General features: G+C 45.2%; 1 protein-coding gene across 1 annotated transcript in view; it reads right to left on the bottom strand.

The window, feature by feature from the left end:
* The window catches only part of RAB2A (RAB2A, member RAS oncogene family), an 81,414-nt gene extending 63,070 nt beyond the window's left edge, over positions 1-18,344 (bottom strand). Inside the window, exons 1-2 of the mRNA XM_068237429.1 lie at positions 18,237-18,344; positions 3,400-3,471 (exon numbers count right to left, since the gene is read on the bottom strand). Coding sequence (XP_068093530.1) covers positions 3,400-3,471; positions 18,237-18,282 — 118 coding nt within the window. The 5' untranslated portion in view covers positions 18,283-18,344. The remainder of the gene's footprint in view (positions 1-3,399; positions 3,472-18,236) is intronic.
* Positions 18,345-18,577: the final 233 nt, after the last annotated feature.

Below are 18,577 nucleotides of genomic sequence, written 5' to 3'. Positions count from 1 at the left end.
TGGCAGAAACAGCACAGAGGGGCCCAGGAGAACATAATAAATAGAATGGTATGCTTTTTAGTTTAAGAATTTTAGAGTACACATTCTCTTTAAAGGAAACCAGAGACGTTAAAAAATTAAAGATTTGATACTTACCTGGGGCTTCCTGCAGCCCTATAAGCACCGCTGAGTCCCTCGCAGTCCTCCCGCGTACCTCAGTTCAGCCGCAATCAGCCCTGGTAAAAGGCTAAGTCGCGTCAGTCTGGGTCTTCTGTGCGAGGGACTCAGCAGTGCTTATGGGGCTGGAGGAAACCCCCGGCTAAGTATCAAATCTATTTTTTAAAGTCTCTGGTACACTTTAACCAAGTGACAGCTATATAAATGCACATAAAGATAATGATAGGCAAGATAGACCTAATTACTTTTGTTTTTCCTTTTTTATATTCATATTACAGATGTAGTCAGTGTTTGCTTTGCCCATTGTAAAAAGTTTCCGATCCCTGATTTACATTCTGAAATGTATCACTGGTGGTGACATCTTTAGTTCAGCAAGGTGATCTGTACGGAATGTTCGTTACTGAAAGTTCTATGCCCAGAGCAGTTGGAAACAGCAGTTATTACCCACAATGTAACAAGGTTCACAGACAGATAACTGTCAGGACCATGGTCATGACATCACTGTAGGAGCGGTTTCACCACAATATCACATATACAAAAGTCCCTGATGATGTATTGGAAAAAAGGTAAAGATTTCTCATGGGAAAGGGGGTATTAGATACAGACTGGGATGAAATTCAATCCTAGGTTAAAGTTTCTCTTTAAACGCAGATTGGAATTTCCCAAACATCTCTTGTGCTTTAAGAGTTCCTCAGTTTATAACTCAGTTCCTCTGAATCTGGTCTGTTGAATGTTCCCACCTCTTCCCCCTTTGTATAACCTTATAAATAATGAATAATAAGTAATGAAAGTTTCTCAATTCCCAAAAAAGACCGCCTAAACTCCCTGCACATAGAATCGCTGTATCTCGTTGAAGCATTAGAGCAGCCACCCCCCTTCCCCTCAGCCCAGCACAGGTAAATTTAAAGGATACCTGACTTCAGGCAAAGCTACACCAAGCTAAGCACAGAGATACCAGTGTTCTCCCCAGAGCCTATTACCCGGGCGGAGCGCCCGGCTGGTCTCAGCTTCCCGCCCGCCTGTGGTTACAGCGTGCATCAGATTTTCTTCCTCCACATTCAATGCAGTGTGCAGCGGCTGTGTTATTGGAGCCAGCCGCTGTCACTTACACTATCTCCGCCCTCCCCTCAGCTCCTGCATAGCCATGATGTAGAGGGGCGGGGAGAGCCTGGTGGTAACTGAAGTTACACACAGGCACCGCTGGGAACTTCAAAGGAGCTGGAGCTAGTGAATCCCATCCCGATCTGCATGACTATTATGCAGAGGACGGGCTCTCTTCCTTCCTCCAGCAAGTCTTCACATCGCAGCAAACTTCCCAGCATGTGCTCCAGCCTCACCTCCAACCTCGCAGGTCAGATGTCAGAGCACAGGGAAGAGTGTGGGGCAGCGCTCGCTCATGCCGGGGAGACAGCATTGCAGGGCAGATGGTTATCTGTTAATCCCTGGTAAGGTGGTGACTGATAGCCATTAGCTGCCTCTGCTGCTGTGCCTGGTGTAGCGTCACCTCTAGGCATGCCCCCCTTTCAGATGCACTTTGTTTGCTGGGAGGAGAGGAGACAGACATTTTTACAGCTCCTATTGCTGTCCTTCCCCCAACTGCTCTGCTCCGAGATGTTACATTGATGTAAACCTGTCTGCAGACCTGCAGTGTGCTGTGCAAGTTACAGGAGCTGTGAGAGTGCTGCATTCTTGTATTACATTCATATTTAGATGGTACTGCTTGCAATCCTCTCCTCTCTGACCCACACAGTGTTGTTGTTTTTATTGCCCCCCCCCCCCCTCCTTCCTTTTCCACACTGATATACATATGTTTTCTTCTACCTTTAGGGCCCTTTTCCACTTGCAATCGCTAGCGTTCACGCTGAACGCTAGCGATCGCTGAATCGCAATTACCGACGATTCCCCGCCGTTCGCCGCCGCGATTTTGCTATGCTATGCACTGCATAGCAAAATCGCGGCAATTATCGCTCCGCCGCGCGCTCGCGTTCCCGACAAAAGCGAATCGCGGTAGTGGAAATGACCTACCGCGATTCCTATGTTAAAAAGCAAACCGTAGCGATTGTAAAATCGCTAGCGGTTTGCGGTTTTGCGATTCAGCCAGCGCAAACGCGCTGGTGGAAAAGGGCCCTTAGTCTGTCTCTCCCTCTCACACATTTCCTTTTGTCTCTCACACATTCCTCCTTGTTTTTTCTTTCCCAGTCCTTTTTTCCCCCTCTGTAGTACATGCTGTTTAGCACATAGACAAGCAACAAGCATGTGTACATCATGCTTGTGTGCATGTGAGATCATCCAGTGTAACTCCTCATCAGTAGTTCCCAGTGTGTTTCCTCCTTACCCACTTCCTCATTCAAAAGCACCCAGCATGATCCACCTACACTCCTTCCTACCAAGTAGCACCCAACACGATCCACCCTGCCCCTCCCTACCTAGTAGTGGCACCCAGCATCACCCTCCAACTCCACCCAACGTGACCTTACTTCCCCACCCGCCTACTTTTTCATGCCACCCGGCTGGTTAGAAATTCTGGGGAGAACACTGAGATACGTTCATGCTAGATCCACCTACCTCTGTGTGTTGTATGTTCCTCTACTCACCCCGTCACCCCTAATGTATCTCTGTAGTTAGCTTCAGTGATGGGCTCACTAGTAATTATGAGTGTCTAAGCCTTCAAATTCGTGATTTAAATGAGGCTTACCTGCCTCATGTGTGCGGTGGGGAAATAAGGTGTTATTTACCCATAAGTCCGTGGTATATCGTGTGCTCCAAGCAGCTTGCACGTGTTCCTATTGGACGCGGTGCAAGCCTCACCACCGCGCACTTCCTCCTTCCGGCTTGATGGAGGAAGTGCATGTAGTGAGGCTTGCAACGCGTCCAACAGGAACACGTGCAAGCTATTTGGAGCGCACGATATACCACAGACTTATGGGTAAATAACCCCTTATTTCCCCGCCGCACACCTGAGGCAATTAAGCCTCATTTAAATAACGAATCTGAGTGCTAAGACACTCGTAATTACTCGTGAGCCCATCACTGCTTAGCTTAGGTAGCCTTGCCCTGGGTCAGGTGTACTCGAATGTCCCCCTATAACCACGTAGTCTGAGGACTTTACTTTAAAATCTCAAATTCAGTTTATCAGCTTATTCATAAATAATAAAAAGTAGTAGATAAGATGTAAAGGAAGTTGCTTTTTTAAAACAAATTATAATAATGTGGTGGAAAGCCAACAGATTAGAACCAACTTACCGATCGTCAGGTCATGCACAGGCTGGAACCTCTTGTCTGTGAACTGCAACAATAAGCATGATTTACCAACACCTAAAAAAAAATAAAAAAGCATAAGTATAACGTCTGTAAAATTAAGGCAGACTGACCAGCAGTTATCAGATGTGCATAAAATTTCAAGGAAAAAAAAATGCTTCTTCCACTGAAATGCCAGACAAGAAAAAAAAAAAAACTGGAAAAAAAAAAAAGCATTTGTACAAAGCATACCATACATATTACACATCATCTGAGACATTTCTTCACCCTTGCAAACCTCTTGCCGGAAGCAACCTCATTCTAACCAGTCTGAATAACAATTAAATGTATATGTCTGCCAGGTGACATTATGCCCACCAAAGTGCCACTTAGCACCCCTCAACTGCCCCAAACATAAAAACACACTTTTTCAAAAACATAAGTATCAGCAAATGACAGGAGACAAAAATCAGCTCTGCTTTAGAGAAACCGACATCTGGATCATATTATGCATAATCAGCTGAAAAGGGAAGACCGCAAAATATCCTGCTCAAGCTGTCTGCTAACCTTCTGTGTTTACCAAGATTGTCTTTCTGCACATGACCTAGTACATACTGCTCATGTGATTACTGTGCCTGACACATGAACTGCTACTCTGGCATGAATCCTAGCAGTTTATAGAGAAGAGCTAAACTATGAACCTTGATTTCATGCACACAGTCACAACCATGATCTTAGCACAGCTTGTCAACAAAGGGGTGTCTATGCTGCCAACAGTCTCTCAGTTAATGCAGTTGGGGAAAATAAGATGATTTGTACTTTGTAGCGGATTGCTTAGACAGGTAGAGGAGATACCTGGTCTGTACTGAAACACACAAAGCAGATTCAAGGCTAGAAAATAAAATGTGGCTTATACTAATGGTCAGTTCTGTAAATTCAGAACTACCCGCAAGCTGAAATGGAAACCTAATTTCTAATGACATTAAATTAGAGAAACCATTTTATGCAGCAATACTTTACAAATGGTAATCATTTTTAGTGAGCGTTAAATTTCACTTGTGCAGACTCCATTAAAGAGAATCTGTATTGTTAAAATCGCTCAATCTGAGTTAGGTTCACTCAGATGCATAGCATGGGTTCACAGTAATAGAGGTTCATGATCAGGTAGGACACAAAAGGAGGAGGACCCTGCCCAAAGGCTTACAATCTAGAGGGAGAGGTAAGGACACGAATGGTAGGGGACCAGAGTTCAGCTGTGGGTTTAGAGCACTTGTGAGGGGTAGTAGGCCAAAGTGAAAAGGTGAGTTTTGAGGGCCTTCTTGAAGATGATGAAGGAGGGGGCTGCCCTAATGGGTGGAGGTAGGGAGTTCCATAGTGTTGGAGCAGATCTTGAGAAGTCCTGGAGGCGTGCATGGGACTGGCTGGGTGATGCGGGGGAGGAGGGGGGAGCGGGGCTTAGGCGAAGTTCATTGGAAGAGCGGAGTGAGCGGCTAGGTGTGTACCTCTGAGTAAGATCGGAAATGTAGGTTGGACAGGTTTTGTGGACAGATTTGTAGGTCAGACAGAGTATCTTGAATCTGATTCTGGACTGGATAGGAAGCCAGTGGAGGGATTCAAGGAGGGGATCCGCCGTAGTGGAGCGATGGGAGCAGTGGATAATTCTGGCTGCCGCATTCATGATAGACTGCAGTGGGGCTGCTCGGGTCATAGGGAGACCAGACAGCAGGGCATTGCAGTAGTCAAGGCGGGAAATTATGAGGGCATGGATGAGGAGTTTGGTGGTGGCAGAGGTCAGGAAATACTTATTCCTTTTAAATAATACCAGTTGCCTGGAAGCCCTGCAGATCTCTTTGGCTGCAGTAGTGTCTGAATCACACACCTGAAACAAGCATGCAGGTAATCTTATCAGACTTTAGCCAGAAACACCTGACCGACATTGCTTGTTGAGGGTCTACGGCTAACAGTATTATAGGTAGAAAATCAGCAGGACTGGCTGGCAATCTGTATTGTTTAAAAGGAAATGCCAGGTTTCCATCTCATTCAGTTCAGGTGTGCTATAAGAAAGCTGAGTGCACACACGCACGCACACACTTTGCAAACATTTGTATGGGCCCCCACCAAATTTCCCCAAACTTCATTCTGTGCAAACAGCTTATCTCTAGGAAACACTCGGGGGAAGGGGGAGAGAAAACTCTACATCCTACTGGGGGAAAAGGAAACAACCGTGCAAATAGTGGCCCAATACATCGCTACCTGCCACCAACATGACAAACATGACACTTCACAAACTGTATGGATTGTATACCCCTTAAACTGCCTCCCCATACCCTCCTCACCCAGCACCCTTATATCTTCCACACCCTTATGGATTGCATACCCCAACACCCTATAGTATACCCTTCCCTATAATTCCACCACCACCCACTACCATGCTAATGTTTTGCTTTGGCAATGCTAAATGTGTTTGCTCCTGCCAATAAAGCTTTTTTTGGGGGGGATTTAGCATTCAAAGGCTGCGTAGAATGTAAAAACACTAGTATGTGTGGCCAAAATAACCTTTTCTGACCAATCAACTAAATAGGTCATCTTAGGAGAGACAAGCATCAACATTGGTGGGCGGAGGCTATACAGGCGCAAAGTTAGCTGGTCTGACTCCCAATTCTTGGTCATGGCAGTCTTCATAGCCTGCCATGGTCAAGTTCAGACCAGTGAGTGTATGAAGTTTACCACGGAAGGCTGAACTGCACACTTAACAGTAATTAAAGAGGCGCCCCGCAATACTGGCCGTAAGTTCCCTTGTGGGTCACACTGCAGCTACTCCCAGGATGTATCCTCCTCATCCACAGCAAATCTTGTTAGAAAAAAAACAGCAGCGCTTAGGTGATCTACCTCAGGGTACTGGCAGTTCACTTCTTCCACCTCCAGAGATCCCATACAGGGTCCTTATATACCTGAGTGCAACTCAGTGCACAAAACAAAGGGAATCTCTCAGAGGAACTGAGAGATTCCCTTTGTTTTGTGCACTGAGTTGCACCCAGGTATATAAGGACCCTGTATGGGATCTCCGGAGGTGGAAGAAGTGAACTGCCAGTACCCTGAGGTGGATCACCTAAGCGCTGCTGTTATTTCTAATATGAACTGCACACTTGTCTGGCAATTCAACAACTTTTGTACAACAGAGTATCAAGGAAAAAAAAAAAATATCCCCCCCCCCAAAAAAGTGACTTTATGGTCAAATTCTCTGATGTCTTTTCTTCCTAACGTGGTCACATGACAGCTCTAATTACAAAAGCATTGTTTGAGCAGCAGAAGTGGAGAATGTGATGTTCTGGGAATAATCCGTGTCCTCAACTAATCAATAATCTCACTAGGCAAGGACTGTTCAGCACAGGGCTACACCATCTGTGGCTCAGGGCACGTTTCCACTAGACACGTTGCAATGCGGAAACCGCTCCGCATCACAAGGAAACTGCAACCAATTTACGTAAATGGGAGTAGTTTCCATTGACATAATTTACACGATCTGGCAAGATGCGGCGCGGAGGAAATTATGGATAGCATGCTGCAGTTTTCAGCAGCACGCATCCGATCCCCATAGCCATCAACGGGAAGCCGCATAACGCCGGATGCGGTGGGATGTGAATCGATGCGTCAAATACCTTGCATCCTAATCGCCAGTGGAAACGGGCCCTTATGCTGGGCATACACTATATGTTTTTTCTTATCAATCGAGTCGCTGATGGCTCGATTGATAAGTTCCAACATGTCCGATTGCCTGCCAGATCGATTCCGCGCTCGATACCCGCGGACAGGACAATGGAACTAAATGAGCGCAAGATAAGGAAGCGCCCGCAGGGACGAGCGGGAGTTGATCCGGCGGCTAATCAAGCCGCAGAAACGTATAGTGTATGCCCAGCATTAGGGAGACAGTATCTGCTACAGAAAATATCTGTTTGGGAAAATAAACTACTCTCATGCTCCATTTAGTTTTTCTTACTACAGTTTGTGTTTTCAGGAAATCTGAAGTATGAAGGAGAAATGCTACTTGTCTGGCTGCTGCCCAGATTCCCCGTCTCTAATGCTAGGTACACATGATGAGATTTTCTGTCAGATTGATTATTTCCAACGTGTCCAATCTGATTTCCCATTGTTTTCCGATCAATTTTACATAGAAGTGAATGGAAAATCTGTCACTGCATCCCAAAAAACAAAACAAAACATAAAATCACACCTGTGTAGGATGCATGATTGTTGCAGGTATACAACACTAACTTGACAACTACAAAGACAAAATAAGTTTTTTTTGTCGTTAAAAATCTTTTTCTTTTAACAAGGAAATAAAAAGGTAGTCTCCATATACCCTTCATAGTGACTAGCAGTTAAACTCCAGGATGTATTAAAGAAAACCTGAACTGAAAATTAAAAGTCAAAACAAACATACACAAGTCATACTTACCTCCCATGAAGTCTACTCCTCAATCTCTTTCTCCTCTCCTGCATCCTGTTTGTCTACTGTGATCAAGGGAATTCTTTGTCCTCTATTTTGAAAATGGCCATTACCCCATATCAGCTTTTTGGTCAGCACACTGTTAAACTGTAACTTCACCCACCTAAGCCATAGGGAAACATAAAAATTACCTGGCACATCAGTTGTCCTCTCAGCTAAAAACCGACAGCAACTGATATATAACCGACAGCAACTGATATATTTCAGTTCTGACAGAATGTCAGAACCTGGAAGGGATCGTTGTCAGAGGAAAATGGTGAGCTTCTGAGAGGAACTGATCGCAAGGTAACTATGAAATGTTCATTTGAAGTTACCTTGTGTGTTTATTTTAAATAATTTTACTTGGTTCAGGTTCCCTTTAAATAATGACAAGAAAGGGAGGAGCGCCCCGTAGTGTTTTAACTTCTAACAATTAAAAATGCGCAAAAACACATGCGCTTACCAGATAAAAATGAAAGACATGCATCTGGTTTGGAGCAAAGCCCAGTAGAATACGTCCCACCGAAGGAACAACCTGAAGACTGCAGTGGCCAGCAGCAGCCAGCAGCAGTAGTGGTCCAGATGGAATGGTGACCAAAGGTGTCTTTGCAGGGTAGTTGTGTGAAGGGTAGTCGTGTGCATCAGTTAAGACGTTAAAGCGGATCCGAGATGAGAAACTTACTATAACACTTACTTACTATAACACTTACTATGGCGCCAAACCCGCTCCTGGACTGTTTAAGTGCTCCCAATTTTATGTTGCCTGAGGAAGCGGGCAGTAGACCCGTGAAACGCGTTGCAAAGTGTTGTTGTGAAGTAAGAATAAATTATGTTTTTGAACGAGTACAAACTGTCTTCATTGGGGAGGTAAGTCATCCAGTACCCCCCATTTTTAAGTTTTTTAAGCTATAGTGATTTTAATCTTTGGGCGCATCTGTAACAATTTCGAATATAATTGTATCCACTGGCTGGATGGGTGTGAACACCTCTTTCTATCTACGGAGAGTGACCTTTTAGCCTGAACGGGGACAGGCCTAAACTCCCCGACTGCGCGAATAGTGGTTGCCTGGAATCGGCAACCCATATTTGTGAGTAATATTCCTTATAATATTATCATTACATAAAACAATAGCGATATCACACCATTGGGGCTCTCGTTTTCTCTTTTTGTTTCCACGTGTCTCATATTTATCTGCTAAGTGCATGTCTTTTTGCACATTTTTATTCATTAAAAGTTAACACTCTACGGAGCACTCCTCCCTTTCTCGTCTTTATCTACCAGTACACTTACAGCCGAGTGCTGAGGAAATGCTAGAGTGTGTTCACACACTTGTGTGTTTGTACACTGAGGCTACTTTCCCACCAAGACGTTGCATTTTAGGGGACGTTATGGTCGCATAACATGCCCCTAACACAACGCATGGTGGTGTTGAATTTGGACGTCAGATTGAGCTGCGTTATGCAGCTCTCAAAGCAGCCGCTCCAGGTTAGTGATAGGAAGTCCGGATCGTTTTAAGGATTTGGATCATTTGAATCGGATCATTGAAAAGATCCGGATCTTTGAACCGAATCATTTGAATTATTTTACTAGGGAAGCAGACTGGGGGTGAAATGACTAGCAGGACAGGACTTTCCCTGCACTGTACATTCTGTATGTTCCTGTTTCTTCCAGACAGACATCCACTGTGAACCAAATAGTTTATTATGATGATCCGAATGATTCGACTCACAAAAAAGATCCGGATCAAAAGTACAATTCGTTCATGATCCGGACAACACTACAGTCCCACCAGGAGTCGCCACAGTGCAGTGAATATTAATTAGCCATGTGGCTGGCTGGAGGAGGAGAGACCTCCTCCTCCAACATTACTGAGCATGTGCAAACAGTCTAATGTGGCTTAGCCAAGTATAACGTACAGCATGCAGCACTTTGTTTAAACGTGCTGAGTTACTATGTAACGCAACGTGTGCACTGTGAACAGCACATTGATTTTACAGTGCTGTGAGTTAGGCTGCGTTACTGGCTGCTATAACATGGGACTTTAACGTCCCACTGTGAAACCAGCCTGATCCTTGAGCTTCTGCAGTGCAAGATTTCCCATCTTTTGTATTAAATGTACTGTATTCCATTACACTTGTGTGAACAACTTAATAAGGCATTTAGAAGCCACATCAATTTACAAATAAGGAAAAATTCTGAAGTAAAAAGGTACTCATACACACTTAAGCATCTAGCGTGTGTACGCATCACAGAAAGATCTGCAGTGCTCGTTCTTTTCGGCCAATCACAACGCTCTCCTACTTACTGCTGGAAGCCACTCAGTCCTCTTACATCCCCCTCCATAGCAGCAGAATGCTTTGAACAACACTCAGCCTCAAACAGAGGGATCTAGTCCCAATACCTGCAGGCATCATTCTTTGTGTCTATGTACCTGTACTATTGTGGTAAGTTGCTTGTTTCAAGTATCATTCCTATTAAGGATCATCCGCCTTTTGTCCTTGCAGTTGTAATGCAAATCTGCCTCTGGTCATTCACATAGGCAAGTTGGCCAGCCAGTAACAATTAGTATTCAAGTCAGAAAAATTAGCATCTCATTGACCAACTCTATTCAGCACCATCTATGTAAAGATGAACCCTGCTGCTTTTCAATTCTGCCTCCTACAGCCACTCCACTCCAAAATAGTAGCTTATATCCCTAAACTGATGAATACTCTATGTAGGATGGCAATGTTTGGGGGCATGAAGAGAAGAAGGAATTCCCTTTCTGAACAGACACATATGTGGACCTGTTACTATAGGTTGTGGATGTTGGCTTGTAGCGGATAATAGTGTTAAGTCAACCAAAATCTATTTTAGCGTGTATAGAGCAAAAGGTTATAACCCCTCACTTTCACAAGGAATTCGGACTGGCTCCCAATGGGTGACGGTACAAGTTCATATGGACGTCTCAGCTATAGCAGAACAACATGTACTGTTTCTAGTGGGAAGAGAGCACTGCGCATGTCAGAGCAACCTCCAGAAAGCGGGGTAAGGAGGGGGAATAATGCAATTGTCTGCTGCCGACACTTAAAAATACAGTAGGGTAACCAAGCAGCTCGGGGTAACCCAAACCACTAGGAATGTATAGGGGGATATAAGAGACCGAAAAGCCTTCCTACTAATAAGCAATGCTTGGTGAAATTTGCAATAATTCAGCTATAAGTGAACATTTGTGGTTACCCACAATGCACCACTACTTAATATATAGTGAGACGGAACTTTAAAGTGGACCTGAATTCTTGCACAGGACAGAAGTAAACCAGACAGATGTATTTCGAGAGTTTAGCCTGTCTAATTCACCCTCATCTGTGACCAATTCCAATTGTAATTTGATCTCTCAGCTGTGTCAGCAGAGCAGCCAATGTGTAAACACAGGGGGCCCATATGCAATGCACTGTTTCTCCTAGGTGATATTTTCAAACTTGTCAACAGAATGCCTTTCAAACCATCAGCAAGCAGGAAAATACTTGTAATTTTGATAGCACCTTTTAACCTACCTTTTGTTACTTTTTCAATTGTAAAGTGCAGAAAAATTAGTCTAAATAGATGAAAAATTATCTCCTTGGAGAAAACTCAGGTGAAAAATGTAATTGCATATGTCTATTTCCATAAAAGCAGGAAGTAGACTCACTGCAAATGTATGGCAGGATTTGTACCAGCTGTAGCAAAAAATGTTTTTGTTTAACCTCTTAAAGAGAACCCGAGGTGTGTTTAAAGAATATTATCTGCATACAGAGGCTGGATCTGCCTATACAGCCCAGCCTCTGTTGCTATCCCAAACCCCACTAAGGTCCCCCTGCACTCTGCAATCCCTCATAAATCACAGCCGTGCTGTGAGGCTGTGTTTACATCTGTAGTGTCAGTCTCAACTGCTCCCCCGCCTCCTGCATAGCTCCGGTCCCTGCCCCCGTCCCTTCCCTCCAATCAGCAGGGAGGGAAGGGATGCAGACGGGGACTGGAGTTCTGCAGGAGGCGGGGAGAGCAGCAGACTGACACTATAGAGATAAAAACACAGCCAGCTCTGACAAGCTGTTTGTCAGTAGCGCGGCTGTGATTTATGAGGGATTGCAGAGTGCAGGGGGACCTTAGGAGGGTTTGGGATAGCAACAGAGGCTGGGCTGTATAGGCAGATCCAGCCTCTGTATGCAGATAATATTCTTCAAACCCACCTCGGGTTCTCTTTAAGGACCGTAGGCTTAAACTCCCATTCTGACCAGGCTATTTTTTACAAAATGGTGTCTGCAGCTTTAATGGCTTGCTGCAGAGCACTACATATTAGCAGTTCAGTGACTCACTCTCCCCCCCCCCCTTTTCAGCCCACCAACAGAGCTTTCTGTCCCTGTTAATGTGTTGCAATTCAATGCTGTGACGAATCACCAGCATAGCTTAATCTCTCTGCTGTGTCATCTCAGCAATCCCCTCTGCCACAGAGGAGCAGCTAATTTGTAAACACAGGATGTTAACTATGTCTGCTCCCACAAAAGCAGAAAGTAGACACTACAGATTTATTGCAGGATTTGTATCAGCTGTAACAAACGTTTTTCTGTAAAGGTTATTATGCTGTTGCATATCTTTTACCACTTATGACCACCACAGCTCACTCGCTCTGCTGTCTGTATGACTGCAGAGCCCTGTGAGTGGGTCAGGACTAGATTTCATTGGCTCCTGACCCTGCCCATCAATGTAAGCAACTCCCATTGGCTTACATCGATAGACACGCACAGGAGCCAATGAAAGCAGCTACTGACCGGCTCAGGAACTCTGCAGTCAGAGACGGCAGAATGGGTGGCTGAGGTTCCCAGCACAGCGGGTATGCGCGGCGATTCGTCGGTATTCTGCAATTTCTGGTACCAGCGGTCTCTGTTCCTTAAGGGGGCAGAGACCGCTGGTACTTAAGTGGTTAGAGCAGAGAGGAAGTTTTGAGTTCCAATCCGCTGCAAGAACCAACAACCTGCAGCAGGTCTCAAATGTTTATCATGGTAGATCCACTTTCAAGTAAAATCAAGGTCTATGCTAGACATACAGCCAGGAATGGGCTCACAAGTCCTTAAAGGGGAACTGAAGAGAGAGGTATACGGAGGCTGTCCTGTTTATTTCCTTTTAATCAATACCAGTTGCCTGGCAGCCCTGCTGGTCTATTTCTCTGCAGTAGTATCTGATTAAAACCAGAAACAAGCATGCAGCTAGTCTTGTCAGATCAGACTTATAAGTCTGAACCACTGAAACACCTGATCTGCTGCATGCTTGTTCAGGGGCTATGGCTAATAGTATTAGAGGCAGAGGATCAGCAGGGCTGCCAGGCAACTGGTATTGTCTAAAAGAAAATAACCATGACAGCCTCCATATACCTCTCTCTCCAGTTCCCCTTTAAGGACTCGAATTCCTAATTAAAATGAGCCTTAATTGCCGCAGCGGTGCGGCTGGATGATAGGGGTTATTTACACAAAATTCTGCCATCCTGCCTGCGCTCCAAACAGCTTGCACGCGTCCTATTGGACATGCTGCAAGCCTCACTACGCACACTTCCTCCTTCCGGCTTGAAGGAGGACATGCGCGTAGTGACGCTTGCAACGCTTCCGATAGGATGTGTGCAAGCTGTTTGGAACGCAGGCAGGACGTCGGAATTATGGGTAAATAACCCTTTATCATCCAGCTGCGGCAATTAAGGCTCATTTTAATTACAAATTCGAGTCCTTATGGACTCGTGATTACTCGTGAGCCCATCCCTGCATACGGCTTGAAATCTCCGTCTCCAGTCCTGCCCTGGAAAATGTTGAAAAAAAATGCAGTTGTATACTGGCACCATAGGGTGGATTTTACTGTCTTGCTATACTAGTTTATGCAGCATTTTATAACCATCACTTAATAAGCTTGTAAGATGTTGCAGGATGCCACTAAGCTAGCTGGAACTTGAATCTGCATTGCTGCTGGCCAGCCACCGATTACCTATACTAGACCCAATCTAAACCCGCAAAAAGAAAAACTGAGGCTTATGAACAAAGAGCTGTGATAAGGAGTCAGCCATAAAAACAATGAGAGGATACTTTGCCCTGGAATAGAGGCCTGTGCAGGTCCAATTTTTCAGACCCCCATCCGACTTCTGGTGAATTTGATATCCGCACCCCAGCTACCTGCACCCAACCTGCTTTTTCCATTGTCTTCTAAAGTACACATTCAAAGTAACATTGGGGAGCTGTAAAGTAAATAAAACCTATTTTTATACACAAACCAAAGCCAGATAAGGGTTTTAAAGATTTTATTTTTTTTAACTCTTATTTAAAGAGACACTGAAGCAAAAAAAAAAATTATGATATTATGATTTGTATGTGTAGTACAGCTAAGAAATAAAACATTAAGATCAGATACATCAGTCTAATTGTTTCCAGTACAGGAAGAGTTAAGAAACTCCAGTTGTTATCTCTATGCAAAAAAGCCATTCATTTCTAGGACTTTCAAAGTCGTGGAGAGGGCTGTTATCTGACTTTTATTATCTCAACTGTTAGTTAATTTTTTACTTTTCCTCTGCCAGAGGAGAGGTCATTAGTTCACAGACTGCTCTGAAAGAATCATTTTGAATGCTGAGTGTTGTGTAATCTGTACATATTAGAGAATGATGCAATGTTAGAAAAAACACTATATACCTGAAAATAAAAATATGAGAATATTTTCTTTGCTGCTAATCTTCTAGTAATTATTCATAGTACACAACCAATTCATTATATCATATATTTTTTTTCGCTTCAGTGTCTCTTTAACTCAATAAAAACCAAGAAGTAACAGTCCTGTCCAAACAAATAGCAGCGCAGAGCACCCACATGCCTGTCCCTGCTCCCCATCTACAGTACATCTAGTGGAAGTGTCCCACCCTGGCCGTTGCAATGCACACTGGGAGACGCATCACAGGAGATGTAGGCACATTAATATACAACATCTCCAAGCATGCATTGTGGTGGTCAGAGTGAGGCTTCCACTGCTGCAGCAATGAGTTGCAAGGAATAGCCACTGCATCCAGACTCAACTAATTTTCAGATTTAAAGGGAACTTAAACGAAGGATATAGATGTTTTTCCTTTTAAAATAATACCAGTTGCCTGACTCTCCTGCTGATCCTGTGTCTCTAACACTTTGTCACAGCCCCTCAACAAGCATGCAGATCAGGTGCTCTGACTGAAGTCACACTGGATTAGCTGCATGCTTGTTTCAGGGGTGTGAGTCAGCCACTACTGCGGCCAAAAGGATCAGCAGGACTGCCAAGCAACTGGTATTGTTTAAAAGGAAACATCCACATTCTTCTCAGTTAAGGTTCCTTTTAAGGGTGCATAAACACACAATCTTGATCCTCCATGTAGTATGGGGCCAATCAAAATTCTGTTTGTGTGTGTATGCACCCAAAGAGCAATTACTTCTGTTATGCCAGGCATACACGGTGCGTTTATACGCCGGAATTGAGCCGCTGGCTCGATGCCGGCACGTCCCTGCGGATCGATTCCCGCTCGTCCCCGCGGGCGCTTCTTATCTGCCGCTCGTTTTTTTTCTATTGTCCGCCCGCGGGGATCAAGCGCAGAATCAGTCCGCCGCGATGATCGGACACGTCGGATATTATCAATTGAGCCATCAGCGGCTCGATTGGTAATAAAAAAAAAAAAAAAATAAAAAAAAAAACTTACCGTGTATGCCCAGCATTAGAGGCTGGGTGCACACATAGCAGATACTGTTGCGTAAAACACTGCATTTTATGTAGCAATGTTAGTCAATGGGATGCAGAAGATGTGGAGACATGCGATTTACAGTATGCATTTCACAAAGCTGGTTTTGTTGCATATTATGCAAGATTGATGCCAAAACGCACATAATGAAAGTAAGTGGAAACGTAATTGCTTGCATTTTGTATGCTTTTTTTTTTTCTTTAATGATTTCTGAGGTATTTCCGCTTTCTGTTGTCTTCCTAGTGGTTTGCATAAATATAAATCTAAACCACATGCGTTTTACATATGCGAACTGCAAACGCATTAAACCGCACGCAAAATGCATCTTCGTTAAAAAAATGCAAACACACCAAAAACTCGCTACAAAATCGCTCACGCACCTGCATAAAATGTACCTTTTTTTACGCTATGTCCTATGTGAACCCAGACAGAACCTTTATTTGTTAATGATGAGCTACTGCTGAATGAAGGTGCTTGGCAGATCTTCCTGTGCAAAAACGTGTAGGCTTGAGAAGAAACATTGCTATATGCCAAAATTAACTTGTCTTGTAACGACGCGGGTACGCGTGTCCGATTAGGTGGACGAGGCTTTGCGTCGTGTGGCGGTAACAGCACACACATTTTGCATATGCAATACATTGCAAAATCACAGTAAAAAGCGCTCTGAGGCGCGGTCACGGTAGTGGAAAATACCTACCGCGATTCCTGTTATTTTGCAAATCCTAGCGATTTAAGATTCTGCGATTCAGCACCGCAAACGCTCAGTGGTAAAGGGCCCAAAGGTGCCCTAATGCTGGGCATACATGGCTCCAGAATGCGCCGGTATCGAGCCAGCGGCTCAATGCAGTCGCATCACGACTCACCCGCACGGATCGATTCCCGCAGGCGCTGCTAATCAGCGTTTTGTTTGCTCCCATTGTTCTCCCCGCCGGTATTGAGCGCAGAATCGATCCGGCAGGGTATCGGACAGGTTGAATATGATCAATCGAGCCATCAGCGGCGCGATTGATAATATAAAATGAGCCGTGTATGCCCAGCATTAAACTTGCTCGACTTTCCCAGCAGATTCATTCATTATTATCAAATCTACCAGATATCTATGCCACGATATGACCACCCGATAGTAAATTACTATCGAATGCAGTCGTCATCCAGTCCCCTCCCCCCCCCCAACCTTCAAAAATGTTTTATTTTTCAAAACTATTGATCACACTAGCTAAAAAGACCTTGCTCGAAAGGGGGCAGCGCTAGATTTCGGTTTGACCAACAGATCTTCCTCTGACCAGTCTCCCCCATCTAAAATGTGCTTCACAAAGGCATGCAGGGTGTTAGCAGTGGAGCATATGCTCACCTGTCCGCTGTTGTGCTCCTAATGTGTCTTCTCTCCATCGCCACTGAGGTGCCCAAGTCTCGTGACCTGACAGCATGTCCACGTTCACGCAACATACGTGCCACTGGGCCACAGACTCACTGGTGGTGATTGGGAGAGGACACCGGAGAAGCACGCCACCAAACAACCAAGCCTACACTCCGCTGCCCACATTCTGTAGGGCCCGGAATGAGCACTTTCCAGAAGGGTGAGACCTGGCACAGATCGGGATGGGGGAGGCAGTTAGGGTTAGGCCTTGGGTAGGAGGTTCAGTTGAGACACTTACAGGGGGAGGGTTAGGGCTAAAAATTAGATATGGTGTTCGGTAGGCAGTAACGGATGGGGAGGATTTAGAGATTAGGTAGGGAGGTTCGATTTAGGGACTTACACGGGAGGGTACAAGTGAGAATAGGTGCCAGGTTGTAGTTTAAAGTACTACTATTTACTGGTGGCACCACCTGGCACCCAACTCTAGCAGCGCTTCTGCCCAGTGTTCCAACATACCCATCAAAATACCATACAAATGCTACTGAGCATGTGCAAAGTCACAAAGCACATAACATAACCCCATAATGCCCACCAGCATCACAACACCAGCAGGCAGTAGCAGCTCCACAGATTTTTAATAGAAATCTGTGTACAGCACAGGGCTGTAATAGATCCCTCTCCGATCAGATTTCAATCAGTAAAGGATATATCTGATGGTTGAATCTGCTGATCTCCTTTAAGAAACATCTGTACAGGGCTCAACCCAGTTATGTGATGTTACACTGCCATCACCTTTATTGGGGGAGGGGAACCACAAGTAGCAAGGAACTCTCTCTACAGATATGTTAGCATAACTGAAGTCAGATTGCTGCATGTGTAGACGGTCAGTACATGAGCTGATACGATGCTCTTTGCATTATGAATAGGTCAGCATGTGAGCCTCCATCACCACAAACTTGCAAAGCATGCTGGGACCTGTAGTTCTTCAGCAGCTGGAATGCCTCCTCACACCAGCGGCCCACACAGGCACTCAGCAGCAGGGCCAGCAGGCAGCAGCCAGGCCCGGTGCCTCCCAGCTGGGCCCTGGCACTGCTCGCATCCACCACGTCAACCACTCCAACACTGCGGAAATGAGAGACCGGTCGGCCCCGCCCGCACTGCCAGCAGCACAGCCCCACCATACTGTACGCTTCCGCCACCCCCGCCTAGGCACGTCTCGCCGCGGAACACCCGGCCCCGCACAGCAGCCTCTTACCGGTGTCACCGATGATGATGTATTTGAAGAGATAAGCGTACGCCATGTCCGGATCCCTCTCGGCTCGTCACTGCTTCTAGCGGACGTGCTGACGTAATCACGGGGTCGAGCGCCGCACTCTTCGCAAGCGGGCATGAGGGCGCATGCGCATTTCTAGCTCTAGGCTTACCGAACAGGTTGTAAGGGTCAGATCAGGCAGGTACCGCCAAGCCACGCCCCTTCTTCAGCTCGGCTTCTGCCCTGCATTCTATACCTCTGACTGTGTTTGCTCTCTCCTGATTATTATTGTCACCAGCCAACATGCTATAAAAAGTAGATAATCTCTGTCACTAGAAGGATTG

This window comes from Hyperolius riggenbachi, chromosome 5, assembly GCF_040937935.1.
Source record: "Hyperolius riggenbachi isolate aHypRig1 chromosome 5, aHypRig1.pri, whole genome shotgun sequence".
In the NCBI taxonomy this organism is placed as follows: domain Eukaryota; kingdom Metazoa; phylum Chordata; class Amphibia; order Anura; family Hyperoliidae; genus Hyperolius; species Hyperolius riggenbachi.
Note: the sequence above shows the minus strand (reverse complement) of the source record. Positions and strands in the feature narration are given on the sequence as shown.